The 14,894-nt window shown below is 54.3% G+C and overlaps 1 protein-coding gene across 4 annotated transcripts in view; it reads right to left on the bottom strand.

Annotated features, from left to right (window-relative positions):
- Positions 1–14,894, bottom strand: part of MEGF11 (multiple EGF like domains 11) — a 359,712-nt gene that overhangs the window by 224,209 nt on the left and 120,609 nt on the right. For all 4 annotated transcript variants that reach the window (XR_006293259.1, XM_043555119.1, XM_043555120.1 and 1 more), the window contains exons 2-4: positions 10,595–10,700; positions 6,225–6,326; positions 1,911–2,011 (exon numbers count right to left, since the gene is read on the bottom strand). Coding sequence is in view for 3 of the 4 variants with exons in the window: in XM_043555119.1 (XP_043411054.1) it covers positions 1,911–2,011; positions 6,225–6,326; positions 10,595–10,692 (301 nt within the window). In the remaining variant the exon portion in view is untranslated. The remainder of the gene's footprint in view (positions 1–1,910; positions 2,012–6,224; positions 6,327–10,594; positions 10,701–14,894) is intronic.

The raw sequence follows: 14,894 nt of genomic DNA, 5'->3' as shown, positions 1-14,894 counted from the left end.
TGCCCCTCCGGGTCAGCACTACCAGTACCCCGCATGCCCCAGTGCCCCATCCCACTGCTGAAACTCTCCTGTCCCCCTTCAGAAAAAGCCTTCAGTCCTCAAGTTGGCTTTTCTCGCTGGCTTCCTGGAGGTGGCCTGGCCTGTGGCCACCAGCTCAGCAGGCAGTACCTGGCCGTTACATAAGGAGTAGGTAGGAGGTGACAAGCTGCCGTTCCCAGTCAGCAAGACCGGGCCTGTGCAATCAGGACACTTAGTGTTTCTGCCCTGGTCTTCATTTTCCAAGAGCTTTACCAACACCCGCTAATGGAAATTAGAAAAGAAATGTGCTCATCTGTTCCTGGAGCCCCGTGCTGACATCTGAATTCCCTCTATCATTTCCCTGGGTCCATCTTGGTGCCCTGAGCCCCGAAGGGCCACTCACATCCATTCTGCTTAGGCTTTATGAGTCCTGTGTCACCCCCCCCTCACCCCCCACCCCCCCCACCCATACCTGGCTCTCGCTCTCCTCCAGGCAGACAGAACAGCAGTAAAGCTTGGTCTCGATCTCACATCTACACCCAGGTCCCCATAGGAACCCCATCCCAGGTGACGTGCCAGCCAAGGCCTTGTCCCAGCCCGGTCCTCTGCCCTGCTCCTGAGAAACAGACTTTTGGGGATGGCTTTGGGTATCTTTGTATTTTTCCTGCAAAACCATCATCAGTGAACGCACCTGTGGGAGCATTTTTTTTCATTCCCGTAATGCAATTAGAATCGAGTTTCTCCAGCAAGAGGGGATACGTAACATCAGCAGGGGAAAATTGTCATTTCGTTCCCAACACCAACACGCCCACCCTGCCCAAACTGTCTCTCTGGTGCTGGCTCACTCTACCCACCCAAAGGGCAAGGAGAATGCTAACAAGGAACATCACTCACCAAATCTGCCTCCAAATGAAGAGGCAGAAGTTTTGGGGGTGGATTCCCCTCTGTCATTAATAGTGGGGGGCTCCCAGCTTCTCTGACACTCTCCCACAGTGGCAACCCTCTACTGCCCACAGGAGAGCCCCATCCTGGCCCCATTACACCTGTCAGAGGTGGTGGGAAAGAGTCCATTAGACTCCAACAGGGCCCTGGAGTCATTCTTCCTGAGAGGCTAAATGACTTGCCCAAAGCCACATGCCTCAGAAGCTGGGACCAGAACTCAGATCTGCAGGTTCCTGGGTATCTCCCACTGCACAGAACTGCTCCCCCACCCCCACCCAGAGGGCCTGAAGCTGCCAGAAACTCAGCCCTTGACTCTCTGGGGACACGAAGAGCACTGAGCCACTGCAGACAAACAGGGGGAGAGGTTCCATGTGTCTTTCATGCACCCCCCTTGTTTTCAGTGTCTCCCGATCAGTTTTGGAAACCCCCCCACTTCCTGGAACCGGCCCCCTGTGATCTGTCTCACTCTTGCTATCCTCCTTCTAGGTACTATGGTCTTGCTATCCAATGGTCCAGATTGCCTTCCTTCCTCCCTTCCAATCTCTATCCATCCGTCCATCCATCCATCCACTCATCCATCTCGTCACCGTTTATCCATTCAAGTCTCCTTCCATCCGACAAAGCCTTCTGGAGCCCTTCAGATCTGTGCCAGCCACTCAGCCCTTCTTCCCCACTGCTCCTCAGAGCACCCTCTCCGAAAGGGTCCACTTCTCTCCTGACCCTACCAAAGCCTGGAACTGACCTGCTTCCATTGATCCCATGTGATCCACATGTTCCCATGTGATCCCACGCAATGTGTTTATACCAGACCCATGATCCCCTCAGAGCCAGCAGCAGGCAGGGACTTCTGGAGCCCTCAGGTCGGCTGAGGCCTGCTTACCTCCCTTCTCTGTCCTCTCCCCTCGCCTCCCAACCCCAGCGAGGCCAGAACAGAGGCAGCCCCTACGTACGTATGCAGAAGTCTCCATTCTCGTAGTAGCCAGGGCAACACTGGGACCTGCGCCGGTACATGGTCCGGAGGCCACGCCGATACGCCGTCTTGTAACTGATCCTAAGGCACAAGGGAGAAAGCCACTTGAAAGTATTGAAAATCAATCACTCCCGTTAGAATGATATTTGTGTTAAGCCACATGGAGGATGCCATTCAATAATTACTTTAAAATGCACGGCGGCTTCAAATATGAAGGAACACAATAAAGAAAAATCGATGGCTGCATCTGGGCCATTGTGATGCAGAATGTATTACTGACGCGGGGTTTGCTACACCTGCTGACTTTCCCAGGTCTCTTCAGCGTGATATTGAACAGGGTTTCGGAAGATACTTTCTGGGGTACTTGTGGAAGGTGACCGGGGTGGGGGGTGGAGGGGCTCTCCTAAAGACCCCCAGAGGAGCTCATAGGGTGACCTAGACCGGAGGTGTGGAACCCGAGAGTGTCTGTCCCAACAAGCAGACTGCTCACGGCCTCCTAGGGACTGGTCCACACACCTGGAGAACCAAAACGGGGTCAGCAAAGGGTCCCCCGAGTCTGACTCAGTCCCAGGGAGCAGATTAACCTCCGTCACCCCAAAATAACATGTCCTCGGCCCTCGGAAGGCTCAGAACTGACCGCTGGCTCTGCAGAGGAAGAAACTAAGGCCCAGGGAGCAGGAACTCTGGACTGGAAGTCAGAGACTCGCATTCCCGTTCTTCTGCTGACACAGATGTTGACACTTCCTCCTGCGCCAGAGATTTATAGGCGAAATCTCATTCCATTCTCTGCCCGAGGCAGGTAGCATTACTATGTCACCTTTATTTTATTTCCTTTTTAGGGCTTTTTATTCTTGTCTTATGTATCCCTCTTCTGTTTTATGGATGAGAAAACTGGTATTCAGAGAAGTTAATGACTCGCTCAAGGTCAATGGATCAGTTTCAGAGCCAAGATTCGAACCCAGATCAGTCTAATTTCAGTGCCCCCAGGTTTCCCTTATTGTCCTGTGCCAGTTCCCACAGGGCGGCTGGCTGGCCATACAGGAAGGCCAGAGTGAGGAGGAAGACCAGGTAAATGGATGGTGGGTGGAGTGAGTCCTTAAGAGGGAGTCAAAATGAGGTACTGACAGGCAAAGCCCCTTCCTCACACACAGGGTCAAAATGGAAGAGACTGAAATGGCCATTAAAGGCCAGAGAGAGGAAGTAACTCCCCAAGGTCATGACATGTGACTACGACTCAACCCCAAGTCCTTGGGCCTTGAAGCCAGAGCCCCTTCACTTCCCCCACCAACACCCCAGGGGAGCCTTCCCTGCAGACCCCTCCTCAGTGGGCAGAGCATCAGGGACCAGACATGGGAGTCGCCTACAGCCTGCTTTCCATGGAGGGTTAGGCCAACGTAGGAAGGGAGTCCCACGGCACAGGCTGGGCCAGCCCTCCCAGTCCTTAAAGCCCTCGCTTTATGACAAATGACAGTACAGGGCTTCTGGGGAAATCTATGATATTTGGGAATGTCGTAAACTAAGGGCATTCTACTTTGTCAAAAGCCCATAATGGGAAGTAAGCCGGCCTCACAGTGAGGCTACTTCCGTGGCACAGGAAGGCAGCTCCTGGCAATTTCAGGGGTGGTGTAGGCCTCTCAGATAAAGAACGAGGTAGGGCTGGCTTAGATTTCATCCAACCCGGTCGCCGTACCACACAGGCTTATCCCTCAGCTCTTCCAGTGGCGGGGGGCGGGTGGTCTTAGCACCGTGAAAGCCTGCCGGGACAGAGATGTTTCCCATGGCTTTGGTCTGGGAGACCCTTGCTTGCTCCCAGCACCGGGGTGGGAAGCAGGAGAGGGAAGGGGCCAGGGCCCAGGCTGTCGGGAGAAGGGTGCTACCTTTAAACAAACCATTCTGCACTGAGGCAGACTGATGGTGCAGCTGTCAGCACGCACACTCTAGGTCATCAGGAAAGCTGCAAGGCGACTCAATGATTTAGCAAAATAATTCATGTTCCAGGAATGCAGCCTATTTTAATAAGCAGCCACTCACTCACCTCCCCCCGGCGCTGATGGATAGTAGCCCTGGCCTCCAAGAACCCAACAGAGCCACACCTCAGAGCAAACTTGACTGGCACAGGGCCTGACAGGGCTCATGGAGGGAGCAGGGCTTCTATTTCCACCTCCACCTTTGGCTGGGGCCACACGCGGCTACCTTGGCACAGCCGAAGAAGTTGGAAGGGGGCATTGGGCCCCACCTCCTCATTTCACAGTCAAGGGCGAGGGGAAGGGGATGTAATAATGGCTGACTAGCTCCTATTGGGCCAACCTTCCTGCAAACAACTATGAAATCTGGGGGGAATATAAAAAAACAACTACCAGAAGGCGCTGGAGAGAGAACAAAGGTGGATACTGGAGGGAAATACCCACTTGGGAAAAAGGAAATGACACTGGGCAAGGTGAGCCCAAGTTCAGGACCCAGTCAACAAGGACTCCGGACGGCTACAATTCAGAGAGAAGGCACCCGGCCTTACGGGTTTGAAGCACCACAAGTCCAGCAACTTGAAAAGTGAAAATTGAAACCCCTCTCAGAAAAAAGAACAGCAAAGAGGAAGCCCCATATTCGTTACAAAAGTCTCTGTCCAAACTCCTGGCCCCTGAATTATGTGTGTGGAGGACAGGTCCCACACAGTCCAGCTAAGACTAAAAATACTGAACGGGAAATTGATTGTAGCCAGGTTAACTGAGAGCTAAAACAAAACAATAACAACAACAACAACAACAAATCAATACTCTCGGGTGGAACATAACAGAACTCAGTCTCTACAGTCTCTGCTGTTTATAATGCCCAGAATATAATTCAAAATTACTAGACATAAGAAGAAACTGGAGGGGCGCTGGGGTGGCTCGGCCAGTTAGGTGTCTGACTCTTGGTTTTGGCTCAGGTCATGAACTTACGGTTGTGAAATAGAGCCCTGTGTCGGCCTCCATGCTAGGCACGGAGCCTACTTAAGATTCTCTCTCTCTCTGTCTCTCTCTTTCTCTCTCTCTCCCTCTGCCCCTTCCCTGCTCACACATGCTCACTTACGCTGTCTCTCACTCTCTCTCTCTCTCACTCTCTCAAGAAAAAGGAAACTAGAAAATATCACTTATATTAAAGAAAAGACAACCCATGAAGACCAACCCTGAAGTGGCCCAGATGTTGGAATAAGCCAGTAAGGGTTTTAAAAGCAGCTATCGTGTCCTACGCTCAGACATGAAAACCAGGACTTTGGCTTTTCAGCGTAGAGCAAATTTCCCCAGCCACATTGCTACCCACCGTGATTTAGCCATAAACCACAAAGAGGGACTAGGCCCAGGAGGAGGAAGCAAAAGGAATCTGAAACCAACACAGATGCTGAGCAACTAGGAAAGAAACCTAAGGGATGGCGTCCCCCTCATTCCCCCACTTACCCTCAGATAATAGTGCCACCTTGCACGGATCTAACAGCTCGCTTTTTTCCATCTTCCCCTGTATTTTTCCCAGTATTTTCACATCCCTGACCTCACTGGACCCTGTGAGTAGGCAGGGCAAGGATCACTGTATGTTTGATGAGTACCCTGGGAATCCCAAAATAAAGATGCCCGGGGTCATCCAACAAAACGTGTTCTCTTCCTTCCTCTCCTCTCTCCCCCAGCAACATGAGAGAATGGCGTGACCTGCAGGGGGCGCTGCAGACAAGGGAGCAGGAGCCCCGTGCAGTCATTTAGACTGAGTGTTTCCCATGGGCAGCCTGGCCAAGGTGCCGAGGGGGTGCCAAGTCCTATCCTGAGCTCAGTTCTCCAAACCAGATGCCCTGGCATGGGGCTACCCCTGCTCTGAGGTTTCTGTCTTAGGTTGTATTTCCCCTTGAAGCTGACCCTGAGGCAAAGATTCAAGGACAAGGAGTTTATTTGGGAGGTAATGTAAGGAAGCCCTGGGAGGGGAGAGGGAAAAAGAGGGTGGAAAAGGTAGCCAATTCAGGGTATGCTGGGATATGTGTAGAATGCGCCTCAAAGTTTTCCCCTCTCCCCTCCAGTGAGGGAACCAGGGGATTTATCCACCAACTCCCCATCTCTCGTTGGGTGAGAGACGCCCCAAGGGCAGGAATTCTCTAGCACTTCTGCCCTACCCTGCCCATAAGCTTCTCTGGCCAGATAGAAGCCCTCAGCAGGGACTCTCAGACGGCAGTGCATTGACTACGGCTGCTACAGGAGACTCTTACTACCCGGCACAAAGCCACACTCTGAGGGCCCAGCACCCCCTCCCCAGCCCACCCCCCGAGAGAGGTACTCACCGGTGCCTGGTGCACTTGAACCAGCTGAGGATATCTGTGCACCGCGTGTAGTAGATCTGGTCGAAGGGGTGTGCATAGGACTCCTGGACGGTCACCGCATAGCTGAAAGTCAGGCGGGAGGACGAAGAAGCTATGGTCAGCACTTGAGAGGCTGAGCTGGTATGGGGTCTCCTTCCCCAGGGGAGCCGGGCCCACAGCCACGTGTCCAGGGGCTCAAACCTCCCCTCACCCCGCTATCCTCCTCCTGCCCTGCATGCCCTCAGCAATCAAACCTCCCCGACCCCAGGCTGGATCCAAGGCCCATCCCTTATTGCCCTTGGGCCCCGTTCATTTTCTGAAATTCCCGTTCATTTATCAGAGAATGAACGAAGCAGAGTTGAGGTTTATTCTACGTGGCTCTGGAAGGCAGAGCCAACAAGTTTCAAAACACTTTGTGTGGATCTTTACGGTTTTCCAAGCATCTACAGGGAAGCCGATCCTTATAGCAAAGTGGTCCCATTTCACAGCTGAAAAAGACTAAGGCTCAGGGAGAGGCCGGTTGCCCGGGCCACGCAGCTGGTACCGATAACTGCGAATACTCATTAAAGGCCCTGTGTTAAGTGTTTGAGTCCATTTTAATGCTCACAATCTTCTAAGACAGGTGGCACTGCTAGCCTCATTTTACAAACAGGGACAATGAACATCACAGAGACCGAGTGACCTCCCCAAGGTCACTTACCTTCCGCTCTCTTTTGTCTCCGGGATAGCTGGGGGAGCATCAAGGGCATGCCCCAGATCCCCTAATCCAAGTAGTACCTCGTTATCCTGCCTGCTGGCTGTAAACCCGAACAGTGGGTAGAAGTCACAGAGGGGGGCGGATCTCAGCCTGACCCATATGTCTTTCTACCTGCCCGCCCCTGCCGGGAGTTGTATGAAAAGGCGGTCGAGCCGGGATGCTGAAGGGAAGATTCATGCTTGCTGTGCAGGCTGGGAGAGGGCCCCAGCTGAGACTTCAGGAATTCATTTTTATGTAGGTTGGTATTCCTCACCGCTTCCCCCCAGACGGCTCACTGACCTGGGCCAGATGGCTAGATCCAGGCTATAAAAGCCCGTCTGCTTTGCCTGAGGAAGCTCTTGGTTTGCTTGCAAGGGGGCTGAGCAGGCCAGCTCCCCGAGTGGGTCCACAGCAGGCTCTCTGATGCCCGAAAGGTCAAAGATCTAAAATTCAGAAAGCGGGGCCAGGAGCAGTCAGCAAGGCCCAGGGACTCGGGGTGCTGGGAAATTCTCTGGCTCTTTGAAGCACTGAGGATATGAGGGCCCCTGCTGAGCCTCTATCAGCCGGCAAGCAGCAATCGGAGACAGAGGCACACATCTGCACAGACATGGGCCACAAACCCTTTTTCATCTCCAGGCTCGGGGACACGGAGGCAGCTCGGCACCTACCCCTGACCTCCCACGGGCCCCTTCCAACTCTGAAATTCCACGATCCTCTGCTCCCACAGGGCTACTGACTACCTCACTTAGGGCAGAAGAATGACTGGATAAGCGTGCGTGGGCTCCGGGTCACCTTCGAACCCTGTCACTCGTTAGCCGCACGTCCTCAGACATGTTATGTAACTCACGGAAGGCTCCGTTTCCTCACCTGTAAATCCATGGCAAATACTGCCAAGGACTTGGCGCAGTTACTGTGAGGACTAAGAAAGGCAACAAGAGTGTCCATCTCTCAGGGTGGTGGGAAGGTAAAGTAAGATAACAAGTAAAATTGTCAGCACAAGATAACACACGTAAAATTTTTAACGGCTGCACCGTAAGCGTCCAATAGACGCTGGCCACCATTGCTACACGACTGCAATGGTTCACCTCCTGTGCCACACATTGAGGTATTTCCTCCCTGGCTGTGGCGGGGAGAGGAGGAGCAAGACCACACGAAGAATGGGCTCCCCACCTTGGCTACGCACTCGGGGACTCAGGCACCCCTTCCCGTCCCGACACAGACAGTGGGTGCTCAGAGAAGAGGCATCAGCCCGACAGACGGGTGGGGAGAGTATCATGGGGGGAACGGTCCCAGCTCTGCAGGGGGTCCCCTGGGCCGAATGAGTCTGGCAGTGAGACCTTGAATCAATTCCAAGTCTCCGGGGCGAAGAGTGTGCCCCTGGTTTCATGGCTGGGCGGTTTAACACGCTCGCTTGCCAATATGCTAATGAGGGACCAGATTAATCTTGTAGAACTGGGCTTTACCAGCCAGGGGAGGTCTTTCCGCTGGGTTTTATGGTGGAAGGGCATAATTAACAAGGAGCCCGCCAGAAGCACTAATCCAGCTGAGAAAGTCTCCCTAAGCGGTCTCTGGGGACCAGGGCGTGTTTCCGGAATGATGCAGACTAAATCTGTCCATATGTAGTAGGCAGTGGAGCTCAGGTGGGCAAGCCAAGAAGAAGAAGGCACCCGGTGTCATGGGGCACTGTCTGCGAGGCCTCCTCCCCCTTAAGGGTTGGAGAAGCACCAGGGGCCCCCAGACCTCACTTTAGCCATAGGGTCTGTCCTTGTCCTCCCATCAAATGATCACCTCTGCTGATAGCCCAATCAGCCTGAAATGCCAGCTCAGTGCAAGCTCAGTTCAGAGTGTTTTCCTATTCCCAGTTGATTAACGTCGCGGGGAGGGCGGGGGGTGAGGGCGGTTAGGAAATTAGAGAATTTGGTTTCAGTTTGAACAGATCCACAGTTGGGACTCAGAAGAAGGAAAGTGAGGATGGGCCCTGCCATCAGGGAAGGCTCCCTGGAGGAGAGGGCCCAGTTAGAGGAGCTGGGGAAGGCAGAGAAGGGCAGAAGGGAGGAGGTATCCTGGAGGTGGGGACATAGCACAGCCATCCTCAGGAAGCGACTATGTCTCAGCCTCGGATCACGTGGATAGTAGGGGGCTGTCGAGGCTGGGATCCGTCAACCAGGGAGGCTAGTGTGCAACTTCACCTGACAGCTCTCTCACCCTCTGGGAAAGAAAGGTTTAAATTCACCAAGACCAGAAGGGCAAGAAGCCTGAGTCACCTCAGAGCCATGTGGAAAGCTTATGAAAAACGCATATCCCTAGGCTCTACCCCAGACCTGTAGAATCAGAGTCTCCGGGGCCAGGACCCAGAACACTCCGTTTTCCATGCCCACCTCCGGTGAGCCCGATGTGCTTTAAAGTCTGTGAGAACCGGTTCCTGCAAAGCCAGAGGCGTCACCAAGAAAAGACAACAATCGACTTTTGCGGTCGCGAAAGCCCTTTCGTGACACTGGTACCCCGATCCTCCAACGTGCCTGTGAGGCCAGGGTAATTATTCTCCCCCACTTGACAGTGGGGAAGCAGCCTCAGGCTGGTTCAGACACTGCCCCAAAGTCCTACAGCTGCCAGGTGACAGGATCCAGACTGGAGTAAACCAAGTTCTTCTCGTTACAGACCTTGTGTTCTTCCAACTGCACCTAACAGGTGTCGGTTTGCTCCAGCGGACTCTATGGGGACCCCCACAGAGCACCCAGTCACTGCCGCACATGTGCATACTGGCGTAGGAGCACTCCCTCTGCGCCCCCAGACCCTCATCCCTCCAAGGCCTGGGGTGGACTGGGCGGGGGGTGCCTTTCCCTGTCACGGGGCCGGGACATTCACCCTCGCAAGCACGGAGCACGGCCAGCCCCACTCGCCCGTCCTCTACCATCTGCCTCCCCCACCGGGCCCTCATCTTAATTTTATTCATTTGATTTATTAACATCTAAGTGGCAGAGTCGTCCTGGTCAGCGCGGCCAATCAATTCCAGGGTTTAATTCGGTTTTTCCTGATTAGGTCTCCGGTCACTATCTTTCTGCTCACCAAAATCAATACTTTAACCTTGTACTTCAAAGTCAGGCTGTCTGCAGGGCCCTGGCCCATTCCCCACGGACCCAGTGCTGAGTGCTGCAGCCAGGATGCAGCCAGCTCTTCTGCAGAGGCCCCGGGCCGCTCTTCCCCTGGTCCCCTCCTGCCCACACCAGGAGGGAAGCAGCAGCAACGGCATCTCAGCATCGGAGAATAGCACATCCGGATTGCAGTCACTCACCGCACCCCACCTGCCTGTGGACAGGCACTGAGCCCCGCTGGGCCTCTGGAAAATGGTCAGGGACGGCCAGTGCGGGGAGGGACCGGAGTTCATTGTCATCTATCACACTGCATCACTAAGTCAACCCCTTCCCACAGCCCTGAGTCCCAGACAGAATCCATACTGCTTTGTCCTGTCTTCCAGCGTCTGTACTGTGTCCCCAGCTGGACCACAGGCCCACGGTGGGCAGCTTCTGTACCTCCCGACTCCGCTTTTGTCCCAACAGTGCCAAGCCCAGGGTGAGGCCCTCGGGGAGTGCCTGGACATCTGAGATCCACATCTTACCTCTCCCAGTGGCTGCACACGTTGGGGTCCTCGGGGTTCAGGGAGAGGGCGGTTTGCAGGAGAGAGAAGACAGTGAGCCCTGTCACCGAGAGTGCCATCCCGGGCCCTGTGGGGGGTTGGGGGAGGGGACAAAGGAAGCAGTGTCATTAATCAGACCGTTTTCCCGGGCATCTGTTTGGCACGGAGACTTCTCACACGAAACAACAAAATAGACTTGCTAAGCAGACTAAGTTTCCCCCCGACGTCATGTAATGAGCATTTGATATTTCACACTCGCGGGCTTTGACTACACAGCAACACTTCACCAGCTCTGAGTAACCGGGGAGTGGGAAGCCTGAGTCAGGGAAAAGTTGAAATTCCAGGCCAGAGCTTCTGAAAGTTTTTTTGGCTCGTGGAACTCCTTTGAGAATCTCCGGAAAGTTCAAGAACTTCTCCCCAGAAAAATGCCCACATGCACAATATTTGGCTGCGATACCGGGGTGTCCTCAGGCCCCTGAGCCCATCCTCGGACGAAGAACCCCTGATCTTTAAACGCAATGTCCTCCCTCTGCCCGTTCTCCCTCATCTCTGGTATGCTTGGAGCATCCAATTCTCTCCCTACTCCTTCCTGCAAAAAGGAAAGAGAAGAAAGGTGTCTACTGTGGCCAGAGCTGGGAAGCTGAGCTGGGAAAATCCTTCCAGACCACCCAGAAGGCTGGACCTTGCTTCTCTTGCTGCTATGGGGTATCAGTCTCTGACTCCCACACTGATGCACACATCACTCCCACCGAGGGACGAAGGCCTGGTGAGGGGCTTTGAGGAAGCAGCTCATAGAGTTTGATCCAGGCCCCTGAAGTGACAGCCTGTGGCAGGTGTCAAGTGTACCTACACAGATGTCAACCCCCCAGGCTCCTTCCTGCCCTGGCGCTCCAGGACCCCACGACCCTACAGCCTTAGAGAACTGTCCAGGGCTCCCACCTCGGGGGGCGGGGGCAGGGGGGTTGGGGGCAAAGGGGGAGGGAAACTCGCCCCGGGGAGCTGGAATTCATATGTGCTCAAACATCAGCTCTAAAATGAATGAACACTGTGGCTCAGAAAGATAGCACTATTTTTCATGTGTACACAGATGCTATCGTGATTTGCTTAAAAGCTTTACTGAATTCAGAGTAGCTTTTCTTCTCCGTCTGAGACACTAAAAAACGCAGTTGCTAATAACTGGGGGCGGGGATGGTATAGAAAATATTTTGACGTTGGAAAGGGGTCCCCAGGCTTGAAGTGGTTGAGGATCCAGTCCATTGGCCCTGAGCTCACCGATGAGGAAGTACTCACCCTACTCAGGGACAGACAAGAGTGACAGGGATGTCACACACACCCCCATCTGTACCCGGAGGGAAGCTAAAGAGAGCTCCTGTCTTTCTTCGTGAAAGGTTAAATGCTCTCCTCCCCATCCCCAGTAATTTCCTCACTAAACTCCTTCTTAGCAGCTCCTTCAAAGATAAACAAATTGTCACAAGTTCTGTACAACTGTGGGGGTCCAAATTAATGATTAATGAGGCTTTTCTGTTTGAGATCTGAAAACAATCTGGCTACACGTATTTTGGAAATCAGTTAGGAAAGAGAAAAGCAATTCTGGTGTTCCCACTCAATTTGCAAAGTCCAGGAGTACGCAGGCCACAGCCACTCTTCTCCCCTCCCCACTCACACTGCCCCCCTACGTCCTCGGGGCCCCAAGGGGCCTCTCCACAGAGAGCTGGGCACAGCCTGGAGCCCACGCGGCACTGAGGCCGCAGGGCGTTTCAGCCCGTTCCCCTCTGAGAAGAGGAACCACAGCCGATCCCGGAAAGAGTCTGCCCGGACGTGGCATCATGGTTTAGGGAGACTCGTGTAGGAGAAGAATCATCTTCCAGGGCGAGGGGGGCTGATCAGCCATCAGATAAATTAAACCAAGGAACAAAGGAAGCGACACGGTGCTCCCAAAGGCACAGAGTCAGGATGCCAGCGGCCGAGAATGCCTCGTTCTCATTAATTTGGTCACTCCCGTAATCTAGAGCGATCTCCTGAGTGGACTTCCCGACCGCATCTTCAAACTTAGGAAGCTTAGAACATCAAAGGATAAAGCCACCTGGATTAGAAGAGAGTGTCCCTCTGGCCCCTTTGGATCCATGGTGACAGGAGAGGAGTGGGGGATGGAGGGAGCTGGAGAATTTGGGACATCTTTCCAAATGTTCCTGAAAACCTCCTCCCTGAGTCCGATCTGGGCAGGGCAGTTTAGCTGCCTCCCACCGGATATTGGGGCATCGAGGAGGGGGTGGGGGCGGGAACGGGTGTTTGGATAAGCACCCAGGAAGAGGAGGCAAGGACCCAGGCAGCTCAGCGGCCTCTCTCCTCTGTCCGTGTTGTGGCGTGAAGGCCAGCAGAGCAGGGGGGATTCGCACCCAACCCTTGAACGGCCCTGCCACCAGCATCCACGTGGTCCCCCATCTGAGGCCAAGTCTGCCTCTGTGGAAGTGTGGGAAGGGAGCTGAGAAGGACGGCCAAGGACGGCCAGCCTGAGCGTGGAAGGCTCCCCTCAGGTTCCCTCACCCTCACGCTTTCTCCCAGAACCCGGCCCAATCTACAAGATGCAACCTTATCACCCACACTTCCCGCCCTGGGCCACACTGGTCTCTCCCGCTCTTTTCTTCGTTCACACTGGCCCCCTCGTCCTCAACGCCCCGACATTGTCAACTTTACACGTGCAAGTACCGTCAACTCGAGGTCCAGCTCAGGCCCCAGCCCCTCCTCCCCTTCAGGGCCTGAGCACCTACTGGGTGCCAGGCACGCTACACTCACAGAGCTTAGAGTCTGGGCCTTGTGGCCCAGCGCTTACCAAGTCCCATCTCACATGGACAGCTTTTCCAGCCTGTGTTCTTCATGTGTCGCATAACGCCTCAAAGGCGGGGTCAAGTCCTAGGTCAGTCCAGTCAGTTCCTCTTGGTAACTGGTTTTAGAAGAAGTATTTCTAGGGGCACCTGGGTGGCTCAGTTGATTGGGCGGCCGACCTCGGCTCAGGTCACGATCTAGCGGTTTGTGGGTTTGAGCCCCGCGTCGGGCTCTGTGCTGACAGCTCGGAGCCTGGAGCCTGCTTCGGATTCTGTGTCTCCCTCTCTCTCTCTGCCCCTCCCCTACCCCTGCTCTGTCTCTGTCTCTGTCTCTGTCTCTGTCTCTCTCTCTCTCTGAGAAGTATTTAAAAAAAAAAAAAAGATGAAGAAGAAGCTTTCTACTCATCTCAGACACTTCACTTGAGGCAGAGTGAAGAGAAGCCAGAAGGGAGCCACCCCCACATGCGGGCAAACCCCTCGCCATGCACGTTAACGGGGCTTCCCGGGGCTCTCTCTCTCAAGAGGCTGGATCCCAAAGACATATGCTCACAAGATGACTGAGGGAAAATCAATGCTGCCGCAGTGGTTATTAGGCCGACTCCATTCGGAGCGACAGAGGTTAACATATCGGGCACCATCTGATTTAGGGCATTCATAATTAAATAAGAAAATGCCCCTGGTTTCACTTGGGAGCAAGAGAACATGTAAATAGATCAGCTGGTTCCCTTCCCTCTTGTCCATGCTCCCTGCATATTAAGGAGCAGAGGAAGAGAGTTGAGGTCGCAGCGATGGAGAAATTGCCTCCCTGACTGTGGGGTCCGGCTGCTTCGCACCCAGTGAGCCAGGTAGGAGGCTGCAGGGGAGAGGTGGCGGCTGGGAGATGAGTCTGCACACCTGCCCCCCGCCTGAACTGGTCAACCGCGCCCTCCGGCTGGACCTGGGCTACACCGTGGACACAAAGAAATCGCACGCGTCAGCTGCCATCTCTTTGAGGAGATAAAGCAGCAAGCAGTGAAGTCCCCCTGGGGGGCCCGTGGGGGACTCTGTGGAGCGGCCGGGACTTAAGATGGACAGAACACGGAGAGAGGGCGGGGAAGAGAGAGGGCATTTCGGCGGCAGGCACAGCATTAGCAAGCGCACGGGGAGGCAGGCATGTTCTGTGGCGCTGGAGGCAGCAGAGAGATGACGTTGCGGAGCCGTGGGGGCCGTGGGGGCAGCTTTGGGAGGTGTTTCCCAAGCCAGGGTTCTGTGGAACACTAGTCCCATGAGCCACTGATAGAAATATCCCAGAGCTTTCCACGAGTGAGTTAGTTCAGGAAATGCTGCACGCTTATGCCCGCATCTTAACTCTCCCAGTGTATCTCAGGCCCTGAGAAGACCCCGAGTAAAGAGACCTTCTTTTACTTTGTTTGATCCAGTGTTTTCCCTACAACCCCTTCTAGTCAATGCGCTAGGAGCAG

Source organism: Prionailurus bengalensis, chromosome B3, assembly GCF_016509475.1.
Source record: "Prionailurus bengalensis isolate Pbe53 chromosome B3, Fcat_Pben_1.1_paternal_pri, whole genome shotgun sequence".
In the NCBI taxonomy this organism is placed as follows: Eukaryota; Metazoa; Chordata; class Mammalia; order Carnivora; family Felidae; genus Prionailurus; species Prionailurus bengalensis.
Note: the sequence above shows the minus strand (reverse complement) of the source record. Positions and strands in the feature narration are given on the sequence as shown.